Source organism: Leucopleurus acutus, assembly GCF_964270905.1.
Source record: "Leucopleurus acutus genome assembly, chromosome: 14".
NCBI classification, from domain to species: domain Eukaryota; kingdom Metazoa; phylum Chordata; class Mammalia; order Artiodactyla; family Delphinidae; genus Leucopleurus; species Leucopleurus acutus.
Window position 1 is genome coordinate 45623546 of NC_139156.1, and position 24041 is coordinate 45647586.

Below are 24041 nucleotides of genomic sequence, written 5' to 3' on the forward strand. Positions count from 1 at the left end.
ATACATAAATAGTTGTAAATACAATGTAAATAAACGTTCTGTAAATAGTTGTCTGTGTGTGGCAAATTTAAATTTTGCTTTTGGAACTTTCTGGAATTTTTTATTCCCAAATATTTTCAATCCAGGTTGGTTGACTACATAGACGCAAAAACCCATAGACACAGACTGCCAACCGTACGGAGAAGTAAGAGGGCAGGACGTCTGCATGATGTCTCCCAAACAGGTTCAGAAAAAAATATTATGTACATAGGGAGAGAATGATAAAACAAATGTGGTGAAATGTTCACAAGTGGTAAACCTGGGTAAACAGTATGTGGGAATTCTCTCTACTAGTCTTACAACTTTAATGTACAGTTTGAAATTATTTTTAAATAAAAAGTTAAGATATAAATGTTAAAAGCAACAAAACTATTTGGTGCAAAAGAGTACCTTCACTAGATAGCTCTCCAAGACCTACATCTTCCTGCTCCATGAACAGCTTTGACCCAATTAAATAAGGTAAAGGACGGTCAATGTATAGATCCTGTAAACAATGAAAGGGAATAAGTCATTAAATATTTAGGTTGAAAATAAAATTAGGTATTCCATTTGACATCTTGTTCCATCTGACTACCGCCCAAAAGTTACATAATGAAAGTGGAGAATAAGAAACACAGCAGGATTATTTTTTAAATCACTGATTAAAAAAAAGTTAAATCCTAGGTAAAGATGGCAAAGTAAAGCTGAATTACATAGAATCTCCCTTCTCAAGTGCCTTATTAACAAAAATGGCAAAGGCTTGCAAAAAGTTTACTAGCAGTAACCAAACAAGGAAAGGGGCACAACTTCATAGTAATATGCCCAAAAGGAGGAGGACCCAGGAAAGAAACCAGAAATTCTGGCAACCTTTGATGATGGTAACCTATCTTCCTCCCCTAAAATTCAACTCTGGTGAGCAAAAATCAACCAATCGATCAATCTCAAGAACCAAGTCCTAAATTTGGAGAAGCACACTGAGGAAATAACCCAAATGGTTTTATGACTTGAGAAGGCAGGTGGGTAGGGGGACATGTGTACAAACAGGACACAAGTAAGGCACAAAGGAAGGGAACGGAGGAGGACTCCTTCACACTTCATCAGGGCAGAGACACAGGAACACAGAACATAAAGCATGGGCTAGATGGAAAGAAACAGAGTGGCAACTAGGCAAATATTCACAGTCAACATAATTAACTAAAGGAATGTCTCCAACAGACTGATGAGAACCTACCCAGCAGAAAAAAATAACCCAAAGAAGAGAATAATAATATGCCCCAGAGGTTCACACTGTAGAATTTAGAGAAATGAAATTGGTAAAATAAGACCAGATGATAAAACAACAAAACAAAATGAAGGATACTGTCTACAGAATAGTACATGTTGGAGATCCTTCCACTGCAGGCCATCACACACATCAAAAATTTAGAGTTAAGAAAGCACTCCAAAAGAAGAAGTAAAGGGCTTTCCTGGTGGCACGGTGGTTGAGAAACCGGCTGCCAATGCAGGGGACACAGGTTTAAGCCCTGGTCCGGGAAGATCCCACATGCCGCGAAGCAACTAAGCCCATGTGCCACAACTACTGAGCCTGTGCTCTAGAGCCTGCGAGCCACAACTACTGAGTCTGCATGCCATAACTACTGAAGCCCACATGCCTAGAGCCTGTGCTCCACAGCAAGAGAAGCCACCACAATGGGAAGCCCGTGCACAGCAACGAAGAGTAGCCCCCGCTCGCCACAATTAGAGAAAGCCCATGCGCAGCAACAAAGACCCAACACAGCCAAAAATAAATAAATAAAATTAATTAATTTTTTAAAAAAAAGGAAGAAGAAGTAAAACTGTCACTGTTTGCAGATGACATGATACCATACATAGATAATCCTAAAGATGCCACCAGAAAACTACTAGTGCTAATCAATGAACTTGGTAAAGTTGCAGGATACAAAATTAATGCACAGAAATCTCTTGCATTCCTATACACTAACAACGAAAGATCAGAAAATTAAGGAAACAATCCCATTCACCATGGCAACAAAAAGAATAAAATATGTAGGAATAAACATACCTAAGGAGGTAAAAGACCTGAAAAAAAAAAAAAAGAAAAGAAAAGAAAGCTCTCCACCCTGGGGCAACCTCCCATCTTCACAGTGAGGCATGGCCCTTTGGCCTTAATATCTCCTCCCTATAGAAAGAACCTGGGTGCAGGGAAGAACAATTCTGATGCTTCACCAATGACAGAAAGCTTGGGAAGGTTAGTGTAAAAGATAAAACAGCAACCAATTTACTGCAAAGAAATGGAAGTGCTAATTGAGCTAACTGTTCACTGACTTAGGAGGCTTGTTTCCAAAGTCCTCCTGTAACAGAGAAAGTGGTGTGTGACTTGGAAGTAGCAAGTGTGGCCCAAGCAATACATTTCCCAGGGTCTGCTGCTGACTTCTAAATCCCTATAGTGAAAAAGCAAGCCGGCGAGCATATCATGGTTAAAGGATCAGCCCCAATTTGGCACTATAAGCTCAAATCGGAAGAGAAATGTGCAGTGAAATGAAGGACTAGAAGAGACTGATTCTGCAGCATGTTTCAATTCACAAGGCACTTATGTGTCACAAGGATTCTCAAAATCAGTAAGGCAACTTCCTGTGTTTACTACTGAGCCTGAGAGAAAGTAACAGTAAAAAAATAAACATCTGCTAATAGTTTCTTCGTGAACACTCATAGCAGCTTTATTCATATTGGCCAAAACCTGGGAACAACCCACATGTCTTTCAACACTTTGGAGGTTCCCTCTTAGTGCAAGCTGCAGAATGTCAGGTTCCCAACAATCCCTACCTCTCACGAGCCTCCGCATCCTTCAAAATCCAGTTCAAATCTCATCTTCATCCTAATTTCCCCAGCTAGAAGTCAGAGCACTTACGATGGTGACTCTTGTAAAGCCTCTTCTCTCCCACCATCTGGTACTGCTGTAATAAGCATCCTGAGAGTAGGAACCATGTTCTGCATCTTTGTACTCCCCCAACTTGGCATGCTAGTACCTAGTAAGTGCTCAACCAATGCTTGTGTACAGCAAATCTTTCTGATCGATGGAGTCAGTATGAGACTGCTAAGTGACATCCTCACTTCCTGGAAGTGAAGTCCATGTCGTACCAATTCTGTGCCCAAGTAAAGTACCCAAAACCCAACAGGTGCGACAATAAATATTTCAACTGAATGTCTTTACCTTTGGCTCAAGGATCAATTCCACCCGCTCATTAGCATCATCTTCTTCAGAGTCTGAGTTTCCTGCTTTTATATCTAGTTGCTCAAATGCACTGTCCAACACTTGTAACCCGTAGTTCACAGCCTCCTGGACTTTAGGAATCAGATCTACTTCTTTCTGTTCCCGGGTCTTCTCCTAGGAAAAAATACTGTTCAGTAAGATCTCCAGTATATTGATACCACCCTAATAAAACACTGGGAATGTTTGCTAAAGCCTAGACTCATGCTCCAAAAAACCCCCCAAATTTTAATTAAAAATGTTAAATTCTTAACAATTTAAAATGTTAAACAATTAAAAACACTAAAAGTCAGATTCTGCTGAATGCCTCAACACAGACTTTGGAGTGGTAAATCCCAAGTTTGTCTATGCTTTGAACACACACCGAACTACGTAAGGTCCTGGAGCTCCAGGTTCATCATCTACAAAAACAAAAGCACAACTATGGTGTGGTGGTTCAGCTTTTATAGGCTATGTAAAAGAATCTTAATAATGAATGGCACACCACAAGACATCCAGGGGCACTTCACCTCCCTGCTACTGGAGGAACGAAGGGCCTAGACTTTCAGCTTTGCCATGGCTGTATCCCACTGACCTTGCTTAATGATCCTTTGGACAATTTTAGGAGTTAAGACTTAGAAGAAAATACCCCAGCCAGAGATGTCATTTTTCAATTACAGCTAAAAAAAAATAACTGGACAACTACGATTATTCTATAAACTTGTTTCAAACCAAGAGAGGGTCAGTTTCATCTCTAATCTATCCTGTACATCACCCTAGAACAATGCCCCCGACCCCGACAAAACTCTGTACACATCACCAACCTGCTGAAAATATTCCACAGGTCTCCACTTCCTATAACAGCAGCTCTCATACACTCAACTGTGTCATCAGTTGTAAGAAATATTGCAAAATATCTTTAGTGTCATTTCCCTTCCTCACAAATATTCTAGAAGTTGATACATAATTACAGAAAGAACCAAACCATAGTGTTGTTTTGACAGCCAAAGGGGAAAATCTGAAGAGTATTTTATACTACCTCAAGCGTGGAAGTCTTTCTGATTTAGCTTTTTTGTTTTGGCTGCATCTTTTCTGCACTCTGGTATGCTTGATTCTGAGTTAAATAGCTAACGTTGTACTAAGTGTGCGAAAACATGCCTGTGAAATAAATATATAATGGATGTTTTAAAAATAATTCACTAAATAGCTGTCACCTTAAAATTGCCCCCTGACTTGGTATAACCAGATACTATTGCACTTAAATGGTTAGCAAATCCCTGAGTACTATTAAAAATAAAGATTTAAAAAAAAAATTTTTAAGGCTAGAAATAGGAGAACTGTAGCTGGTTTCTAATATCCTTTCTTAGTCTAACATCTTCATATGTTACAAGCAATATGGCTTTCATCTTACTTTCATTTTTAAACTGGTAGGAATAAGAATCAAAGCAGCCACGAGAGGATAGGGAAGCACAATCCTCAAAGAACTCACAAACTACAGCCCAGCATGGCCTACATTTTTTATAGCCCTCACGGTAAGAAAGGTTTTTACATTTTTAACGGAGGAGGGGGAAGGGGAGGAGGAAGAGAAGAAAAAGAAGCGAAGAGACGTAGGTCAATGCGGCCAGCAAACAAAATATTTATTATCTGGTCCTTTACAGAAAATCTCTGCATACCTCTGCTCTATTCTTAAGCCAGAATTCAGGAACTTAATCTATACATTTCTTAATACACTAAATTTCACAAACAAACTAAAGAGTTCAATTGTTGGGCTGTCAGGAGCAGCTTTTCCCATTTCCCCCCGTGTCCATCTCCCTGCCCACAATCCCTCCACCAGCCACATCACAAATCTCCACCACTTTTCTTCTCGAAAGGAGCCCAACAGAAGAGTGATTTAATGCAAGTACCTGTTCTGGTTTTTCTGCCTCAGGCTTGAGCACCGGCTCTTCCACTTCTTCATCATATACACGCTAAATACGGAAGCAAATTCAGTTTGGAATGGTCAAAACAGCATTTGGAATCAATCACAACGTAAGAATTCAATACACAATTTAAAAAAGACAAAGATGGGGAAGAAATGATTATTCAACAAATGGCTGAGGCCGCTGGTCAAGGGCAAAAAGCAAAGAACAGTAGTCAACTCTCCCAAAATTAAGTTTAAAAAAACAGACACAAATGACTAGGAAACATGAGAAAAAAACCTTCAATCTCATTGTTGACCACAGTCACAAAAACAATAATAAACTGGTGTTCACACTTTCTTGTTTAATCTAATACTTAATGCTGACAGAGCAATGATACAGGTACTTAAATGTGAGGCTATGAGAATACCAAGTGGTAGAACCTACTTACTAGGTAACAAGAGCTTTAACATTTTGCACAGTGGAAACGGTAAAGGTGAGTTATTTTAATCCTGTTGCTTAAAATGGTTGCTAAATTTTTATTATCCCATTTATAAGAAAATAGATAGGCCAAGCCCACCAATGATTTGCCAGAAGGCCAGGCATGGGACTGACCCATACAGCTGGAGCAGGCAGCCTCTCTTTTCCAAAATAGATCTATCACTCTGGCAACTCACTGTAATTTCCTTTTTTAACTATATATTGTTGTTTAAACTTCCAAAGGAAAACATTCTCATTATAAGTAGTGCAACGATGAAAATGTTCTGGAATTAGATATTGGTGATGGTTACAAAACTTTGTGAATACACTAACACTTATTGACTTGTACACTTTTTAAAAGGGTGAACTTTATGGTATGTGAATTATAAGTCAATTAAAAATTAAAAAGTCAATATAAATATATAAGTGAAAGAGATGTGTTTAAAAATTGTTCCATCCTTGCCTCCAACCAAACCCTCAGAATAAGCAATTTAAGCTTGGTGTGTGCTCCTCTACGCTTTCCCACATAGAAACATACACAAATATATACAGATATATGCACATATTCAGAGTTCTCCCACTCTTCCTGCTTTTAAATAAAAATGCACTTATACTATACACATTCCTCTGCCCCACTTTTTCACTCGATATTTACATAAACCACTTTCTAGGTCAATGCAAATAGATTTGATTCAATCCTTTTTATATCTGCACAATATTCTATAGTGTGACCTTGACTATGATTAATTCAATAATTCTCTATTAGGGAACATTAAGGAGATTTCCAGTTTTTGCTGTTGTAAATAAACTGCTGTAAACATATGCACATATACTAAATTCTTAGGCCCTGGATCTTTTATTTCTATAGGCTTCCCCAAAATAGGATTGCCAAGTCACAGGACAAAACTGTTTTTTAGGCTTAATAGCTACCTCCAGATTTCTGGCCACAAATGTGGAGCAACTCACATTGTCCCCACAACATATTCAAGTGCCCACTTCCCAGACCTTTGCCAGCAGTGGAACCATGTTACCTACCTTTTAAAAATATCTGCCAATCTGATTAGACAATGTTATTTTTATTTTATTTATTTATTTATTTATTTTGCGGTACGCGGGCCTCTCACTGTTGTGGCCTCTCCCGTTGCGGAGCACAGGCTCTGGAGGCGCAGGCTCAGCGGCCATGGCTCACGGGCCCAGCTGCTCCGCATCTTCCCGGTCCAGGGCACGAACCCGTGTCCCCTGCATCGGCAGGTGGACTCTCAACCACTGAGCCACCAGGGAAGCCCAACAATGTTATTTTTAAATGTTCGTATCTTCTAACCCAAGAATTCTACTTCTTGAAATTTAGTTCCAAGAAAAACAAATACAAACAATAAGATGCTCATGGCATCAGATTTATACTGCAAAGTCACAAACACCAAATCTGTAATTCTATGCAATTCCAATCAAAGTGCTAATAGAATTTTCTGGGTAATTTAGCAAGATAATCCTCAAATTCACAGAGGAAAGAAAAAAGCCAAGGATAACCATGATAATTCTGAATAAAAAGAAGTCACAGGGATTTGCCCTATTAGGATTTACTAGAAATCTCTGGTATTTAAGATTGTGATACTGACTACGGCAGATAAACATAAAAAAAGACAGAGGCACGAGACAGACCCACAATTACATGTAAGCTTGATTTTATATTCACAAAAACACACATTCATACATATAAGTCACTGAGGAAAAGAACTACACAATAAAAGTTATCCATATGGGAAAAAAATATGCATGCATTCATACACATAAGTCAGTGAGGAAAAGAACTACACAATAGGGCTTCCCTGATGGCGCAGTGGTTAAGAATCCACCTGCCAGTGCAGGGGACACGGGTTCGAGCCCTGGTCCGGGAAGATCCCACATGCCATGGAACAACTAAGCCCGGGCGCAACAACTACTGAGCCTGCGCTCTAGAGCCTGCGAGCCACAACTACTGAAGCCCGCACGCCTAGAGCCCATGCTCCGCAACAAAAGAGGCCACTGCAATGAAAAGCCCGTGCACCGCAACGAAGAGTAGCCCCTGCTCGCCGCAACCAGAGAAAACCCTTGTGCAGCAACGAAGACCCAATACAGCCGAAAGATAAATTAATTATTTTTAAAAAAGAACTACACAATAAAAGTTACTCATATGGAAATGAACCAAATGAAATCCCTACCTCATATTACATATACCTGCACCAATATACATCCACACAGATATACTCTCCAGGTAAGAAGAAGAGTAAAAAGGCAGAGATACAAAGGAGCCCACACCCAAAATATTTAGAGTTAAGGAAAAAAATGGGAGTTGGTGCCTGTTAAGCAAATATGTCAAAATATTAAAATCTGTTAATGCAAGGTAGTGTATATTATTAGCATTTGTGGTTATTATCTGTTCTTTTCTAGACACATGAAATATTTTATTTAAAAAAATTGATGTCAGGAGATTGTTAAATGATAGGCACATAATGAAATAAAAACAATAAAAATTAAGTTCACAAAATCTTACAGATGTGTTAAAATGCTTACAAAATAATACACTAACATTAAGAAAAATGCAGGCTGCCAATATATAGAAAAGGTTAAAGTTATATACATACATATATACTCTTAGAAAGAAATATGCCAAAATGTTCAGTGGCTGGTTAATTTGGGGTGGTGGAATTATAGTTGATTTCTGTAGTTTTCATTTTTTCACACTTTAATACTTTTTATATATGCCAATCTCTCCTACAGTGAGTGTTCATTACTTTTATAACAAGAAAGGAAAACACTTAAAGCCCAATGTCTGCATGGAAAATGGACTTGGAATATACATGTCAAAATGTTAAGAGGCTCTCCTTTAGCATCTGAAATTTCAGATGATGCTTCTTTTTCCATACTTAAAAAAAAAATTGTTCTATAAAGCCCAGAAATTTGGGGAGCAATTTTCAAAGGCAGGAAGAAATAAAGTAAATAAATCTTAAAATGGAGACTTTAAGACAAGGCAGCTACCAAGGTCACTTCAGACTTTAAATAGTGAGACCACTTAACCTAAAAGGTTGAGCTTCATGCTGAGGTCTCAACAGCATTAACACCTTACTTTTTCTACTGCTTGTCATTAAAAACTACCTCACAAGAGATCAGCAGCCTGTGGAAAGCCAAACATGACATCTAAGAAACCAACCAGCAAATACATAAAACCCATGGGATCTTTCGAGGCTGGCCAGGACCATGCATCTCAAGTACTCAGTACACAGCAGGAAATCAATGCTAACTTCCTTCACCCTTACCAGTTTCACCCAACTCACAGCTTCATGGGTTTTTTGATCATTTTAAAATCAGGTAGCCATTCCCAGAACTGTTAAATATCTTTGATATTTCCCCTCAAAGCATCTTTTCCTCATTTGGGGAGATGAGGTAAGAGGTGAAGGTGGGGGATTAGAGAGAACGCTGACGAGGGGCTGAGATTTCTTAACATGTTATAAACAGCCCTGGTTCTTTTCACTTTTGTGATCTCTCATTAATTCATTCAAATATTCACTGAGTCCCTATATATCAGGCTCATGCTGAGCCCAAGGAATACAACATTTAGCAAAAATATGGGGGTTGATTTAGTAGCAGAGTTCAACACATCGAATCATATCAATAAATGTAAAATTACAATCATGGGAAGTGCTACTAAAGAAGTCATTAACTAGGTCACTTAATGTTTCAGGACAAAATTCCTAAATTAACAGATTAATGAAGCTTCAAGAATTGTACTCCCTCCAAATAACACACTGATGCACTGGCCACTGTTAATCAGCATTTATCCTCCTTCAGAGTCCCCTCTTGAGCCTTTACTAAAGGCACTAATTTCTCTTGCCCTGGAAAGTCCTGATTGCTCTTCAGTTTCACTAACTGTAATGCAGTTTGCAATCTACTGGCTACCTCTAGGTCAATTACTAAAACCCAGAAACCTATGACTGTGCGTATCTTTCCAATAAACTACCATGAAACCAAATGGCACCGTCATTTAAGCCAGAGTTGTAATACGTGAGTACTGGCCAGGGTTTGAAGAAAACACATGCAAAGTCAAATCACTGCCAAGTGTATTATCAGCAGGTAGTTTATTTCAGAGTTTTATTAAGCATTAGCCATACTCAACATCATCATGCTCTACCACAAATGGAAAAACACGTAACACGTGGTATTATAGGGAGGTCTGGGAAGCAGTTTGATTTGGCAGTGGCAACAGGCACATCTAAAGGGGAATTTGGCTGCAGAATGGCAGGGGAAGAGGCATAAGGACTAAGGGGATGGAGAGATGGATGGAAAGTAGGGAATCCAAGAAGTGAACAGAAATAAAGAACTATTACTAAAAAATAATCAACAAAAACAAACAAAAAAACCGCCCACAAAAACTAGATTATGGGAAACTCAGAAGCTAAGAAAACTTGGCCAGAAAAGAAGAGCTAGAGAAAAGAAAAAGAACTGAAGGTTATGATTCAGAAAAAGAAGCTTATGATGCCCCTCACCCCCAAAGTATCAGTCGGGCACCAATCCAATACCAATGTGGTACAGGCACATCAGGTACAAAAGAAGCCTCCCAATTCTATTCCTTGCCCAGTCTAGGGCTGCAACACTGACTGCAGAGAAGAGCTAAGCACCTGATCCAGCAAGAAAGGTACAGAATGAGAACAACAGGTATATTCAAAAGGACATGGAATTCAGCATGATGAAAAAGTGATGGGGCTGCATACACCAGTAAAGTACAGATGAGAGTCCTGTAAACTGCCTCTTCCAATAGGAAAGATGCTCAGGACCAAGCATGGACATTCTGTATAGACAACCAGAAAATGACTACAGAGTTGACGGGAATATTTGTTACATTTTAAACCTACTGGTAAAGAGATATTTAAGATATATCTTAAATAAGATATTTATTAAGATCTTTATTTTACACACAGCTTCCCCAAAAAGCCTAGTAGTGGCATTTCAACCTGAACTACTAAAAATGTACAAACATTTTTAGTTTGTACATTTTTACAAACAATGTGACCTGCGTGACAATATTTAGTCTCTTCTTAACAATCCTAAATCGTGGGCTTTGTATAATCTTGCAATTTTTGAAATCTTTTTTTTATTACTTTGTATCTAACAATCTCAGGAGATAGCCTACTTTACTAATTCTCTTTTCACAGATTAATTAACACTGATACTGAGAAAGTTAGCCGCCCTATGAAAAATACAGACCAGCTTAACTAAGCTTCCTCTCCATCCTCTGTTATCAATCTCCCCTACAGTCACTGGGCTCCAGCCACACTTGCTTCCTTTTTATTCTGGAATTACACTATTATGGAAGATTGTTATTTTCTCTAAGGAGGGGCTCTGTCTAATTTATCTATGTATTCCTAGAACCTAGCACCTAGAAATTCGATAAATACATAGACAAAATAGCACTTGGGTTAAAGCTCAATAATCTTTTAGAGCTGATTCTATGGCATAGGTTCAGCCATCATAACAAAACGTTAGTTGAGAATATTCCAGGTAGACACACACATGCCTTTAATGTAACTTATCAGGACATAATGGATACAATCAATAACCTGATGGTGTCCAGAGGATCAGACCAGGTGTATGGCTTTCCTTACAGAGCATGCTCATAACAAAACTTGTTGGAGTGCCATGTAATTCAGCAGTCTACACCAAAACTAAAAATCAATGAAAACACTGGAATATGAAGAAGTTTTATCGTTAGGTTTTTTCAAAGGCTTGAAAAAAAATAAACTTTACTAATAAAAAGGGGGGACATCAGTCACCAAGAACTACTACTTCACCAAAATTTTAGAGAACCTAATAATGGGTCACTTAGTATCACAGTGACTCTTGCTCCTTCTAACAGTATTATTTTTTTATAAGTCTGATGTAACTAAGTAACTCACGTTCTCAATGAACTGGGTATTAGACAGCATAAGGAAGTCATTGAAGACATTATGTAGTCGACAATCTGTGGCTTTAGTTTCCCGAATTAGTCCATCCACTTGTTTCTTGATTTCATGGGTCCTAGAGATAGTCTGTTGTGAGAATTCCTGTAGAAACTGTAGTAACTATTTAAAAAACAAACATACAGTAGTATCAATATTATATGCACCTATTCTGCGTGTCAAAACAGAAAAGAACCCATTTCCTTTCGCCTGTGTGTGTGCGCCCGTGTGCTGGAATGTAAAAGGGATGCTGCTTTTGACAGTACAAAGACCAAGTAGCATCAAAAAACATTAAGAAAGCTCATCAGAACAGTGTCAATGAGTCAATGGATATTTGCTATATCGTTTCTGGAGGAATTTAAAAGTCCTGTTTGGTTGTCATTCTACAGGGATCAGAGACAAAGGGAAAAATAACAAACCACTACTCTTACCCAAAAATCCTATTCAAATGGAACTTTGGAATCACAGTTCTGAGCTTATTGGGCACCCGGCCTAAAGAGTCCCACTCAAGGATATCCATATACTGGTTTGTCTACCGCTCCACTCAGTCCAGGTCCCAACATGGAATAGCCTAACTAGTACCATGTAAGCCTGCGAGGGGGCGGAAGCCGATCCCCGCTCAGGGTGGAGTTGGGCGCCTGGCTAGAAAACCCAAACAAGGAAGGGCCGCAGTCCAAGTGGGAGCATTGAGAGGGCTAAGATCAACCAGCCCGCCTCCGCCCAAGTGCCTGGGGACTACCACCCGGGAGTTTTCGAGGACGAGAAGGGGCGTTATTGAGTCAATGAGAGGCAACAGGATCGACTGGGTGGAGGGGGACTGGGGGCTCCCGGAGTCCCGCTCGCAGGCCGCGCATCACGCCAGAAGGCCCGCCCTCCCCTCCGGTCCCTGGGGCCCGCCTCTCACGCCGGCGTCGGCTGCCAGCGACCAGCTCTGGCTGCTCCTGCGGATCTCCTCCACCGACCAGGGCCGCTCCCAGACGGGCTCGGACACCGGAGGCCGCTCCTGGTCGGGGGTGGTCCCGTTCATCTGCAGCGGGAAGGACGAGAAGAGGGGCTGAGCTCCGGGGAGGCGGCGGTCAGGGCCAAACCCGAACCCGAACCTCCGCCCTCACCATCCTGGCTGTGCAGCTCGGTGGGCTCAGGGAGCCGCAGGACCGCACCCGCTAAGCCCCGAAAGTCTCCGGAAGCTAGCTGTGCGGGGCCTGGCACGTGACCGGTCTCACGTGACCAGAGAGCAGGTGACCTGCGCCTCATGTGACCGGATGCGGAGCGCTGCGGAAAGAGGCCGGGCAGCTCTCTGAGGTACGCGAGTTAGAAGAGCCCTGCAGTCCCATGGGTGGACTTACGGATTATCATACTAAGTGAAGTAAGTCAGAAGGCAAATATCATATGATATCACATATTTGGAATCTAAAATATGACACAAATGAACTATCTGTGAAACAGACTAGCAGATACAGAGAACAGACTTGTGGTTGCCAAGGGGAAGGGAGGGTGGGGGAGGGATGGATTGGGAGTTTGGGGTTAGCAGATGCAAACTTTTACATACAGAATGGATGAATAAGGTCCTACTGTATAGTACAGGGAACTATATTCAATATCCTGTGGTAAGTCATAATGGAAAAGAATATGAGAAAAAGTTTATATATGTATAACTGAGTCACTTTGCTATACAGAAGAAATTAAAACAACGTTGTAAATCAACTATACTTCAATAAAATAAATTTTTAAAAAATTATTTCACTAAAAAAAAAGAGAGCAAGGGTGAAGACGCCAGGGGGCGCTGAAGGGGTGGGTCGGCCGGGTCGCGCTTCAGCTGGAGGGCGCAGGAGGAGGCGCGTGGTTAGTTCCGGAAGCACACAGGCAGCCAGGTGTGTTTAGAGAGAGGAGCCAAAAGGAGGTGTGGGAGAAGAAGCCGAGGGGCTTTAAACAACCGGCGATGTGGAGGGAGGAAGAGCTCGCCGCCACTCCTCTTCCTTGCTGAGTCTCCTCTGCCTGTCTGGGGGTCAGCCCAGATTTTCTGGAGATTGATGTTATCTGGCTGTCATCGTCCTTTAACGACATGCTCGGTTTCAGCTCACTGTGTAGGGCCTCCTTAAACATCCTTTACTCCCTCTGCATTGCTCTCAGACTCAAGTCCAAACTTATATGACAGGCAAAAGCCATTTATAATCTGATCCCTGCATGTGAATCCATCCTCAACATTCCCAGCTTCCCATGAGCGCTCAGTGATCTACCTATTCCACCTCACACTTCTTTGAAGGCCCCTCAGCGGAGTTCTTCCTCTTCCACACCAACTTGCTTTTTAAAATGAAGATTCCAATTTAGGCTAGTTAGGCTATTAGTTAGGCTAGTTAGGCACTAGTTAGGCTATTCCATGTTGGGACCTGGACTGAGTGGAGCGGTACACAAACCAGTATATGGATATCCTTGAGTGGGACTCTTTAGGCCGGGTGCCCAATAAGCTCAGAACTGTGATTCCAAAGTTCCATTTGAATAGGATTTTTGGGTAAGAGTAGTGGTTCGTTATTTTTCCCTTTGTATTAGATACCCTTTGTATGCTGTCTAATACCCTTTCCATTCCTGTGTGCCCAAGTTATTTAATCCCTGTGAGTTTTCCTCAGTGAAAGGAAGTTACATGTCTTGCAGGGATGTGGTGTTAAATGTGATAATATTTGTAAAATAGCACGGTGCCTGTCATACTGTGAGCATTGAACATAGATCCTACCACTTCCCCTATGCCCTTTGTTTATCAAACTCTTGGACTTTGTTTTGTTTTTGCTTCTGTCTCTTTACTGAAGACTTCCCTGGTTATCCCAAGGATAGTTTTAAGTGCCCCCCCTCAGTTATTTTCTACATGCTTGTACAAATATTCATCATAGAGTATCACATTATAGATTATTTATAATGTCTCCTCTTTAATAAAAATACCTAACATTTATGAAGTGCTCAGCATTTACCACTTTATACATGTTAATTCATTTAATTCTCACAATGACTTTGTGAGACGGGTAGTCTTATGCTCATTTTATAGTTGAGGAAACTGAGGCACAGGGAGGATAAGTAACTTACTCAGGGTTAGACAGCCAGTAAAGGAGCAGAGCCAGGAAGCCACACCATTAGCCATTATGTTACTCTATAGCTAGTAGTTTCTTGAAGGAACTTCAGTTTTAAATTGCAGTCTACCAACCTCCTGGCCATTCCCATACATTCATTTAAAATATTTTTAAATAAAACCACTTAAGAACTTGGTTGGTAAAATTGAGGTGAGCCAGTTACCAAACTTACATCTTATATAACATCATCATGGTCAACTTCAGTGACCATGTGGTTGACCCTGGCCTCAATGTGCCTTAATAACCTTAATCTACATTCCAATTCTCAGAGTCCGTGGATTACCCACACCCTGGACCTTAGCAGCTGAAACATTCTGACTTTTAAATCTGGACTGCAATAGAGCAGCCTCTTAAACTTGCAAGTCTCTCTCTTATTCCCTGGTCTGTTCTCAACTAACCCAAGCCTCAGTCTCTCAGTGCCCCTCCTCCCCATTTCTCCGTCTTAGCTTCATTTCCTAGCTTGTCCTGCCTGCAGCCCATGATATTAGCTTTTAACTTCTCTTGATAGCCCTTTAATATCCCCACCTTATGTTTCTGACACATGGTCTCTGCTAACTCCTAGCTTTGAATCAGTCCAACTATGCCCTTTCTCCTTTCCTACACCTAGGTTACTCAAGGAAATCACTGCGATTTCATATTCTGCAAACTTAGCTGGCCCCTCAGCACTGACTGGCAGTCCTTTTACTTATACTTTCTCTATGTACTTATCCTTGATTAGATCCCTTCCATAACTTTACCATGTGGTTCAAAGTATCCATCCTATTTGCCTCTACCAGAGGAAATGGACTTCTCACCTCAACTTAAAATGTTTCTATGTCTACACCTTCTGTATCTCATAGAGTTCTTTCTTTGCACACAACATAATTTGACTGGCAAACTCAAACAAACCAGAATTTGGGGGAAAGATAGTGCAAAGCTCACAGAACTTAAGGAAAGCAAGCAGACACTGGTCTTGGGAAGAGCATAAAGCAGAGGAACCTAGGGCAGTCTCCTCTGAGCCCCTGTCACTAGAAGGACTCAGTTCCAGTCACTTCTCTTCTTGGTTTTCTCCTCTGAATTTCACATTCCTGAGGTAAATAGAATCTCATTAGCTTCCCTTGGGTCGTATTCCCACTCCCCTAATTGGCTTTTCTACCAAGACCACATAGAATGGACAGAAATGGTCCCCAAACAAAAAGTTGGGACTGTTACCAAAAGCAGGAAGAAGGGATGCTAGGCAAACAAAAACAGCAGGATACATGCTGCCTCTGCTCCTTTCTTTCAGTCTCTGGAAGAGTCATCCCCCCTTTCGCCCAAGGCCAGTGACCACTATGTTCTTGATTGAGCCTTTCCTGCTTCTCCTGGAATGGTGCTGTTTTGAACTCCCCTTCCTGTGTGTTCAGTCTTACTCTCTTTACTAGTATTCCTTCAAATGTTTTTGAGTCACGCTTTGTATTGAATTTGTTCATGTTAAAGAGATCTTGCACTGCAATAACCATGCCTGAGAATTCAGATAAATCTGTCATACTGGTCATTCTCTTGCTATACTTACATGATTAAAAGTGTCAACCAGTGAAAATCCTAGAGGACTTTCCTGCCATGGTATTTGTGAAGTCAACTGTATCAGGGGAGATCCCAGGCCTAGAACCTTAATCTGAGCTTCTCTGAGCTTAATCTTAGTTTCTGTGCCCAGGTGTCTGCCAGGGATCTTGTTAAAAAGCAGATTCTAAATGAATAGGTCTGAGATGAGGCCTGAGACACTGCATTTCTGACAAGCTCCCAGGTGATGCCCAGGCTCCTGAAATTAAAGAATGTAGGGATAAAGAGCCAGGCTGTGTTCCCTGGTGAGCAGTGCAGCTCCATGGTGCCAACCTTGACAGCCAGTGTGTCTCTTTGTCATATGGAAAATGACTAAGAAAGAGCTGTCATAGTGGAGAGAGGCCAGGACTTGCTTCTGGAGGCCCCCACGGAGGCAGGGAACTGGGCCCCACAAATTACGTAGTGGATCCTTGCTGGGAGCGGGGTGTATTGGGGCCAAACTCCTTGGGTGGTAATGGAAGAAAAGTGCTTAGGTTTAGAAACTGAAGTAGCCCTCTCTTGGACTGTTGGCTTTAGGGAGGCTCAGACTCATCAGGACTCCCCACGGTTTCCTTGCAACATCCTGGGCTAATGGACCACAGGGGAGAAGATGAGGGGTCTGCCCAGACATTGTCCCAGGCACCTAGCCAACGCTAGCTCAGGGAACCAAGCATTAATGATGATTATACACCAGCTACTTCCAGATTCTACTCAATCAAGTAACCAATCAACCACTGCATTAGGAACTTCAAAGGAGAGAAAGAAATAGAAAGATAGAAGGAACCAGCGGTACAATACGATTGGCAATACTATAGGAATTCAGTATTGTAAATTCCAAATGGATCCTGCAGATTATAACTTACTACTGGGGTTTCAGAGTATGGAGAAAGTTCTGAGGGCCATGGGGGTCAGAGAGGAAGAGAGGAAACACACTGGACTTTGCAGTGTGGAATTTGGAGAACCAGAAAGACTTGTTGTTTTTTTACTTCTACAACAACATCATTATAGAAGAGCTCTAATTAAATATTTCCACGTTGCCAAATGGAAAGATTCATAAGCAGTTGGTTTGAAATAAGGGAGAAATTTAAAACAGCAAAATGCATAAGCCTGAGACTAATCAGTGACATAAAGAGTTGTTCTGGCTGTGTTTCCAACTTCTCATTGCCAAAGAGGAGAAGGTCCCTCCTTTTCTTGATGTTACACATTAGAGCTCAGAAAGTGGATAGCTCAAGGGAGGTCACAAAAAAGCTTTAATAGTTTAGAAGCTGGAGGGTTCATTGTGTCCCTGAAACCTTACCTGAAGTATAATTTTTCCAGCGTACTTACATAAAAGACGACTTCCCAGCACACACGCGTGCGTACACACACACACACACACACACAGCTTCACTTAGCGGGGTGCTGGTAACCTTCTTATTCAAGCGTGGGTGCTACCATCCTTAGTCCACAGCTGGATATGGCAGCCCCGTTTCCTTCCTTAAGATTCCAGCATCTGGGGTGTACTGTGGGGTAGAAGGGAGGGAGAAGAGAGGTCATAAATCCTGTTGTGCAAGGGTTGGTAAACCTACTCAGCCCGTTCCCTGAATGCCTAGATAGCCTAGGTTAGCAAATCTGCCATTTGTGCAAAGGCAGGCACATCCAGAGGAAAAAAAAAACTGTAATCAAACTCATTCAACAAATAATACACAAATATTTCTTTGAAAGTAAAATCAGACTTTACAAAGAAGACTAAAGACCTTGTATCTACCCCACCCCAACTCTCCCCACAAGCCAACACACACCACTCACTCCACTCTTCATCTCATCTCATCCACTCAGAGGAGATCTTAACTCTGAGTCTGATGTTTAAGCCTTCAGAGCTTTTTCTAGGTGTTTATGTACATGTGTCTGTCTGTCTGTCTATCTACACACACAGTATTTATTTATGTGCTTTTACATGTATAAACTAATTCTGTACCTTTCATTCTGTGTGTTTTTAAATATTCACAATATGCCTGTCCATATTATCACAAATGAATCTAAATTATTCTTTTTAACGACTGCAAAGTATTCTGCAGTCTGAACATGCTATGGCTTATTTAGTTGTTCTCCCAATTACGGGAAACATTTAGGTTCTTTCCAATCTCTCATTGTTATAAGCCATACTGCTAGAATATCCTTGACTATACTTCCTTGCACCTATATGCAAATGTTTTGGTTTTAATAGAGATGATAAATTGTTCTCCAGATTGTGCCAGTAATACACTCCCAATGGTGGGCTATGAGGGTAACTGCTTGCCCAACTTCCTAACTAACACGTGCTGGTACCAAAATTAAAAGTATTTGCCAATCTGGGCAGTAAAGATGGCATCTCAATGCCATATATTTGTATTTCCTTGATAACTGGTGAGATTGAACATCTTTTCTTAAGCTTAGTGGCAATTTTAATTTTCCTCGAATGGTGTTTTCACATGAATCTCCCATTTTTTATTCACTTAAATCTTTTTTCCTATTATAGTCAATCATTTGTTTGGATTTAACCGTATTACCTTACTTTGTGTGTTCTATTTCCTATGGTCTCTTTGTTTCTTTTTTCTCCCCATTCCTGATATCTGTTGGGTTAATTGAATTTTCTTTGTTGCATTTCTTTTCCTCTGCTGGTGTGAAATTTATACATTCCATTGCTTTTTTTCTAATGGTTACTCTTAATTTTTTATACCCACACATAAAGTTATACTTGCCTAACAAAATCTAAAGGTAATCAGTATGTATATACTCTTCCTTAACAGGAGAAGACATTTTCACTTCCTTCTGCTGTTTCCCTTCTCCCCGACTCCCCTGTTCATATCATCCAGAATTCTAATTCTAAATTGTTTTAAACATGTTGACAATTAATACTAATTTAGTCTTAAACTATAGGATTGACTGAATTGTGCAAGATTACTTGGCTAAGATTACTTTTTTTCATACTGCTTTTCCCTCTGTATTCCTTCAACCTTTTTTGTATGTGGGCGTACATCTTAAGTAGTTCTTTCAGTGGGAATCTGTTGGTGCTAAACGTTCTTAAATGCTGAATACTTAAAATATGCCTTCATTTCGCCTGTGCTTTAAAGTGATACTGTAGCTGAGTGTAGAATTCTAAAATGACAGTTATTTTCCAACAGCTCATTGAGGATATCATCTCATTGTCTTCTTGGTGTGTTGCTAATGAAATTTACAATGAAAATCTGATCCTTATTTCTTTAAAGCTAAACTATCTTTCTGCTATGGTAACTTTTTGCATTTTTTTCTTTATTTTGATGTTCTGAAATTTCTTAGCTTTCTTCACTTCTGGGGAATGCTTAGCCATTGATTAAATACTACCTCCTCCTTTCTCTATATATTCTCCCTCTGGAATTCCTAAATGAAAGGTAAAATGTCCTTATCCATTCTTTATGTCTCTAAACTTTCTCATCTTCTTTTTTTCTTTGTTCTATTCTGTAAGACCCCGTAAACTTAATCCCCAACTTGCTAATTCACACAGTGTGTCTGTTCTGTTACTCAGACTATCTTTTGAGGTTTTTCTTTTCAACAATTTGGGCTTTAATTTTCAAGATTTCTAATTGGTTCTTTTTCATAATTCTTTGGTATTATTTTGCTTTATGTTGTTGAATATACTAAATGAATTTGTTTTAATTGATCTATTGATCACATATAAGATCTTCCATTTGCTAGTTTTTAGATAGTTTGTTATCTATCTTCCATGGCAGTGGCATTCCTCGGACACCAGCACTTCTTGACTGTACACTAATTTTCTGGTTTAGAATTCTCCCACCTGATTCAGGATTCAGCAGAATTCCTATGTGGGTGTAAACTTAGGTTACCTGGGGGCTTGGCTTCTCCCATGGTTTCATATCAATTTCTTTCTTTGGGGGGGCCACATTGTTTGTTTCTGTACTCTCAAGCAATACCATTTCATGATTTCAAGCCCAGACATGAAGTCAACAATTTATTTCTTATATCTGTTGTATCATTTATAAGGATACAGCATGGAGGGGAGTAACTTTCAGACTGTTTTAATTGCATAATCTTAAATCCCTAAATTACACTTTTTAAAAAATCTCAGCAAAAGTTTTGTTCTTTACTTAGGAGAGTAGAAAATGTCAGACACAGGCTCAAAGTAGGTCTGTGTGTGTGTGTGTGCACTCATACACATGCTATGACATTTGAACTTGTTTTTACAATGTATTGCAATAATGTTTTAGTGTCAGTGCACTAAAGAGTTCAGTTTAACTTAAATATATGTCAGCCTGAAATCTCCTGTTTAAAAAAAAAAAGGAGGGTTAATATCTGTAGGGAGGATCTTGAAAGAGTAGCTGACAAATAATTCTAAATCTCATGATAATCTGCTGTTTTTTTGTTTTTATAAATTTATTTGTGTTTATTTTTGTCTCTATTGGGTCTTCGTTGCTGTGCGCGGGCTTTCTCTAGTTGTGGTGAGCGGGGGGCTACTCTTCACTGCAGTGCACAGGCTTCTCATTGTCGTGGCTTCTCGTTGCAGAGCACGGGCTCTAGGCAAGTGGGCTTCAGTAGTTGTGGCACGTGGGCTCAGTAGTTGCAGCTCGTGGGCTCTAGAGTGCAGGCTCAGTAGTTGTGGAGCACGGGCTTAGTTGCTCTGCAGCTTGTGGGATATTCCTGGGCCAGGGCTCAAACCCGTGTCCCCTGCATTGGCAGCCAGATTCTTAACCACTGTGCCACCAGGGAAGGCCAATCTGCTTGTTTTTTTGATATGCATATTGTTGCTCAGTCCAACCTAAAATAAAATTCACAGAGCTGGTTCAGATATCTCCCTCCTAGTCTCTCATTACAATCTGCAACAAGAATGGGGACTTTCTCCTCTGAGGCTTGGGTTTAACACTTAAACCACCAGGCAGGTGCCATTGGGAAATATCCTCTCTGCCTTGGCTATAAATCTTGAGTCCTCTGGCAAAAGGCCACAGGATGATAACATGATGCTTCGAAAAGAGATGCACTTCCTTTGTAACTGGGACTGACTCTGCAGTTTTCTTCAATGAAATTTTTCTTTATTGAATGTAAGAAATAGAGGTCATTTTATGTCTGTGCTTCTAAGGTTTGGAAAGGAGTCTTTTAAAAAAATTGTTTGAAGTATAATTGACATATCACATTATATTAGTTTCAAGTGTACAACATAATGATTTGATATTCATGTATATTGCAAAATGGATCGCCACAGCAGGTCAGCTTAACATCCATCACCACACATAGTTACAAATTTTTTCCTTGTGATGAGAACTTTTAAGATTACTCTCTTGGCAACCTTCAAATATAAAATAAGTATTATTAATTATAGTCACCATGCTGTAAATTACATCCCCATGACTTATTTATTTTATAACTGGAAGTCTGTACCTTTTGACCTCCTTCACCCATTTCTCACATCCCCCACCTGCCGCCTGTGGCAACCACCAATCTCTTCTCTGTATGTCCGAGTTCATTTTGAGGAGGAGTGTTGTTTGCTTGCTTGGTTTTGTCTTTGATTTTATATTCCACATTTAATTGACAGCATATGATATATGTCTTCCTGGAGAGGAAGCTTTATAACCTATTCTGACCCTAGGGAGATAAAAACATCTGTGTTTCTTTTTTTGTTGTCTCTTGCTTCCTTTTATCTCTTTCTTGATCTCTGAATACTATGCCGCCTTTATCTTCTTTTTCTTGTCTTCTCCTTTGCCATCCGGGCCCAAGTTCTCATCTCTTTGGCCTTTGCTTCTTCTCATTTACTGACCATATGTGAACCAGAAAAATAATTATAAAAATGATTTGTTGTTTTAGCTAATATAAATGTATTATCCCTGTGTTCATTGCCAAGCCAGTGAGTAAGAATTTTTACCATTCCTTCACTGAAAAAAAAACCCCAAAAAACAAAAACACTCTGCCAAAACTAACAGAATTATTATTGTTTTGGGGGGGGGGATTATAATATACCTACAGAAAAGAGCACCTATTGTAGCTATACAGCTCAGCTAATTTTCACAAATGGAACAAAGTCATATAACCGGTACTTAGATCAAGAAACAGAACATTACATACACCCCAGGAGCCCCATTTCTGTCCCCATCCAGCTCTACCCAGGCTTCTAATAGCATAGATTAATTCTAGCTATTTTTGTGCTTTATATCAGTGGAATGAAATGTCCTAGTTTCAATTCCCTTAGGAGCTGACCTTGCAACAAGGACTTTAGAGCAGGTAGTTTATTGGGGAGGTAGAGTGAACACTGGGCAGGGAGTGAGGAAACAGAGAATGGAAGGCAGCAGCCAGTAAAGGACGTATTAAGAATCAAGCTATTGCAGTGAGTGACTGGAGCCCTCTCCTGTAGGGAGTCTTTGGAAGGCACCGCAAAACACACTACTCAGAATTCTCTCTCTCTGCGGGGGAGGAGAGAGCTGGTGTATTCATATGGCCAATTATTATTTGTCCCTCTAATGCCTTTTCCTGCCCCAGCATCCCGCCTAACAGCTCACATTGCATTCGGTTGTTGTGTCTCTTTAGGCTCCTTTAATCTGGGATGGTTCCTTAGTCTTGTTATTTTTTTAATTTTCCTTTCATGAACTTGATACTTTTGGAAAGTACTGGCCAGTCATTTTGTAGAGTGTCCCCATTCTACAAAATTTAGGTTTGTCTGCATTACTCCGCATTTTAAGGTAAAGAAACTGAGGCACAGAGAGGGTAAATAACTTGCTCAAGGTCACACAGCTCACAAATAATAGAGCCAGTACTTGAATCTAGACCATCTGGCTCCAGGGTGCTGGTTCTTAACAACTAAGCAATGGTGAATTCTTAGACCATTTAACTGAACTATTTTATGTTGCAAAGTGATAATACCGTTCTTATCTAGAAAAAAGTTATCATTTTTGCAAATATCGATAAAGCAATGAGTATTTAAGAACCGCAACAGTGCACAATTGTGTACTAAGTACTCAGAGTACAGAGTAATCATGAGCTTAGCACTGGACTGCAGTAAACCACCATCTAATAAATGATTGTGTGATCTAAATTCACAATATAGTGTGATTCGTGATGCTACAAAATTTGTTTTAGAATTAATGCTTAATATATCCTAATAACTCACTATTTTAATAAAAATACAACATGCTTTGTGTAAAAATAAAAACTACATGCAAAAATTTCACTTATGGAGAGAACAAATATTTTGTGCCTCAGTTTTCTCATCTGTAAAAAGGACAATAATCCCTATTTCACAGGATTGTGTACGATTAACGAGATAATACATTGCAGAGCACTTAGAAATGCTTGGCACATAGAAAACACTCAAGAAGAATGTGTGTCCTTAACATAATAAAGGTCATGCATGAAAAACCCACAGCTAAAATCATACTCAATGATGAAACACTGAAAGCTTTCCCCCAAGATCAGGAACAAGACAAGCATGTCCACTCTTGCCACTTCTGTTCATCATAGTAATAGAAGTTCTAGACAGAGTAATTAGGCAATAAAAAGAAATAAAAGGCATCCAAAATGTAAAGGAAGATGTAAAACTATCTCTGCAGATGACATGATCTTATATATAGTGATGGGGTTCTGGATACACTACCCCAGAATGTGGCACTGTGGCATATGGAAGCTGAAGGATTTTGAGAAAAAAGCAGAAGCAAGGTCACTCAGACCTTTACCCCCTTGCCCTTCTCCCCTGAAACAGATCATAAAACCCTCAAATTTGCCCTTCCTATACCTGGAGAAAAGAGTATCTTAATCTCTG

General features: G+C 40.1%; 2 protein-coding genes across 10 annotated transcripts in view; one reads left to right on the top strand and one right to left on the bottom strand.

Annotated features, from left to right (window-relative positions):
- LOC309971475 (WASH complex subunit 2-like) overlaps window positions 1-12873 on the bottom strand; it is a 56592-nt gene extending 43719 nt beyond the window's left edge. For 5 of the 8 annotated variants that reach the window (XM_082854487.1, XM_082854486.1, XM_082854484.1 and 2 more), the window contains exons 1-6: window positions 12725-12872; window positions 12517-12639; window positions 11571-11735; window positions 5170-5232; window positions 3230-3403; window positions 430-523 (exon numbers count right to left, since the gene is read on the bottom strand). In XM_082854487.1, the coding sequence (XP_082710613.1) occupies window positions 430-523; window positions 3230-3403; window positions 5170-5232; window positions 11571-11735; window positions 12517-12639; window positions 12725-12727 (622 nt within the window). In that variant the 5' untranslated portion in view covers window positions 12728-12872. Of the gene's footprint in view, window positions 1-429; window positions 524-3229; window positions 3404-5169; window positions 5233-11570; window positions 11736-12516; window positions 12640-12724 lie in introns of all 8 variants that reach the window. The other 3 variants (XM_082854482.1, XM_082854483.1, XM_082854481.1) reach the window with 1 other exon arrangement.
- A 22-nt stretch (window positions 12874-12895) lies between these two features.
- Window positions 12896-24041, top strand: part of NCOA4 (nuclear receptor coactivator 4) — a 60281-nt gene continuing 49135 nt past the window's right edge. The window contains exon 1 of one of the 2 annotated variants that reach the window (XM_082854499.1): window positions 12896-12914. The gene's annotated coding sequence lies outside the window, so the exon portion shown is untranslated. Of the gene's footprint in view, window positions 12915-12959; window positions 12979-24041 lie in introns of those variants that run through there. The other variant, XM_082854498.1, reaches the window with a different exon arrangement.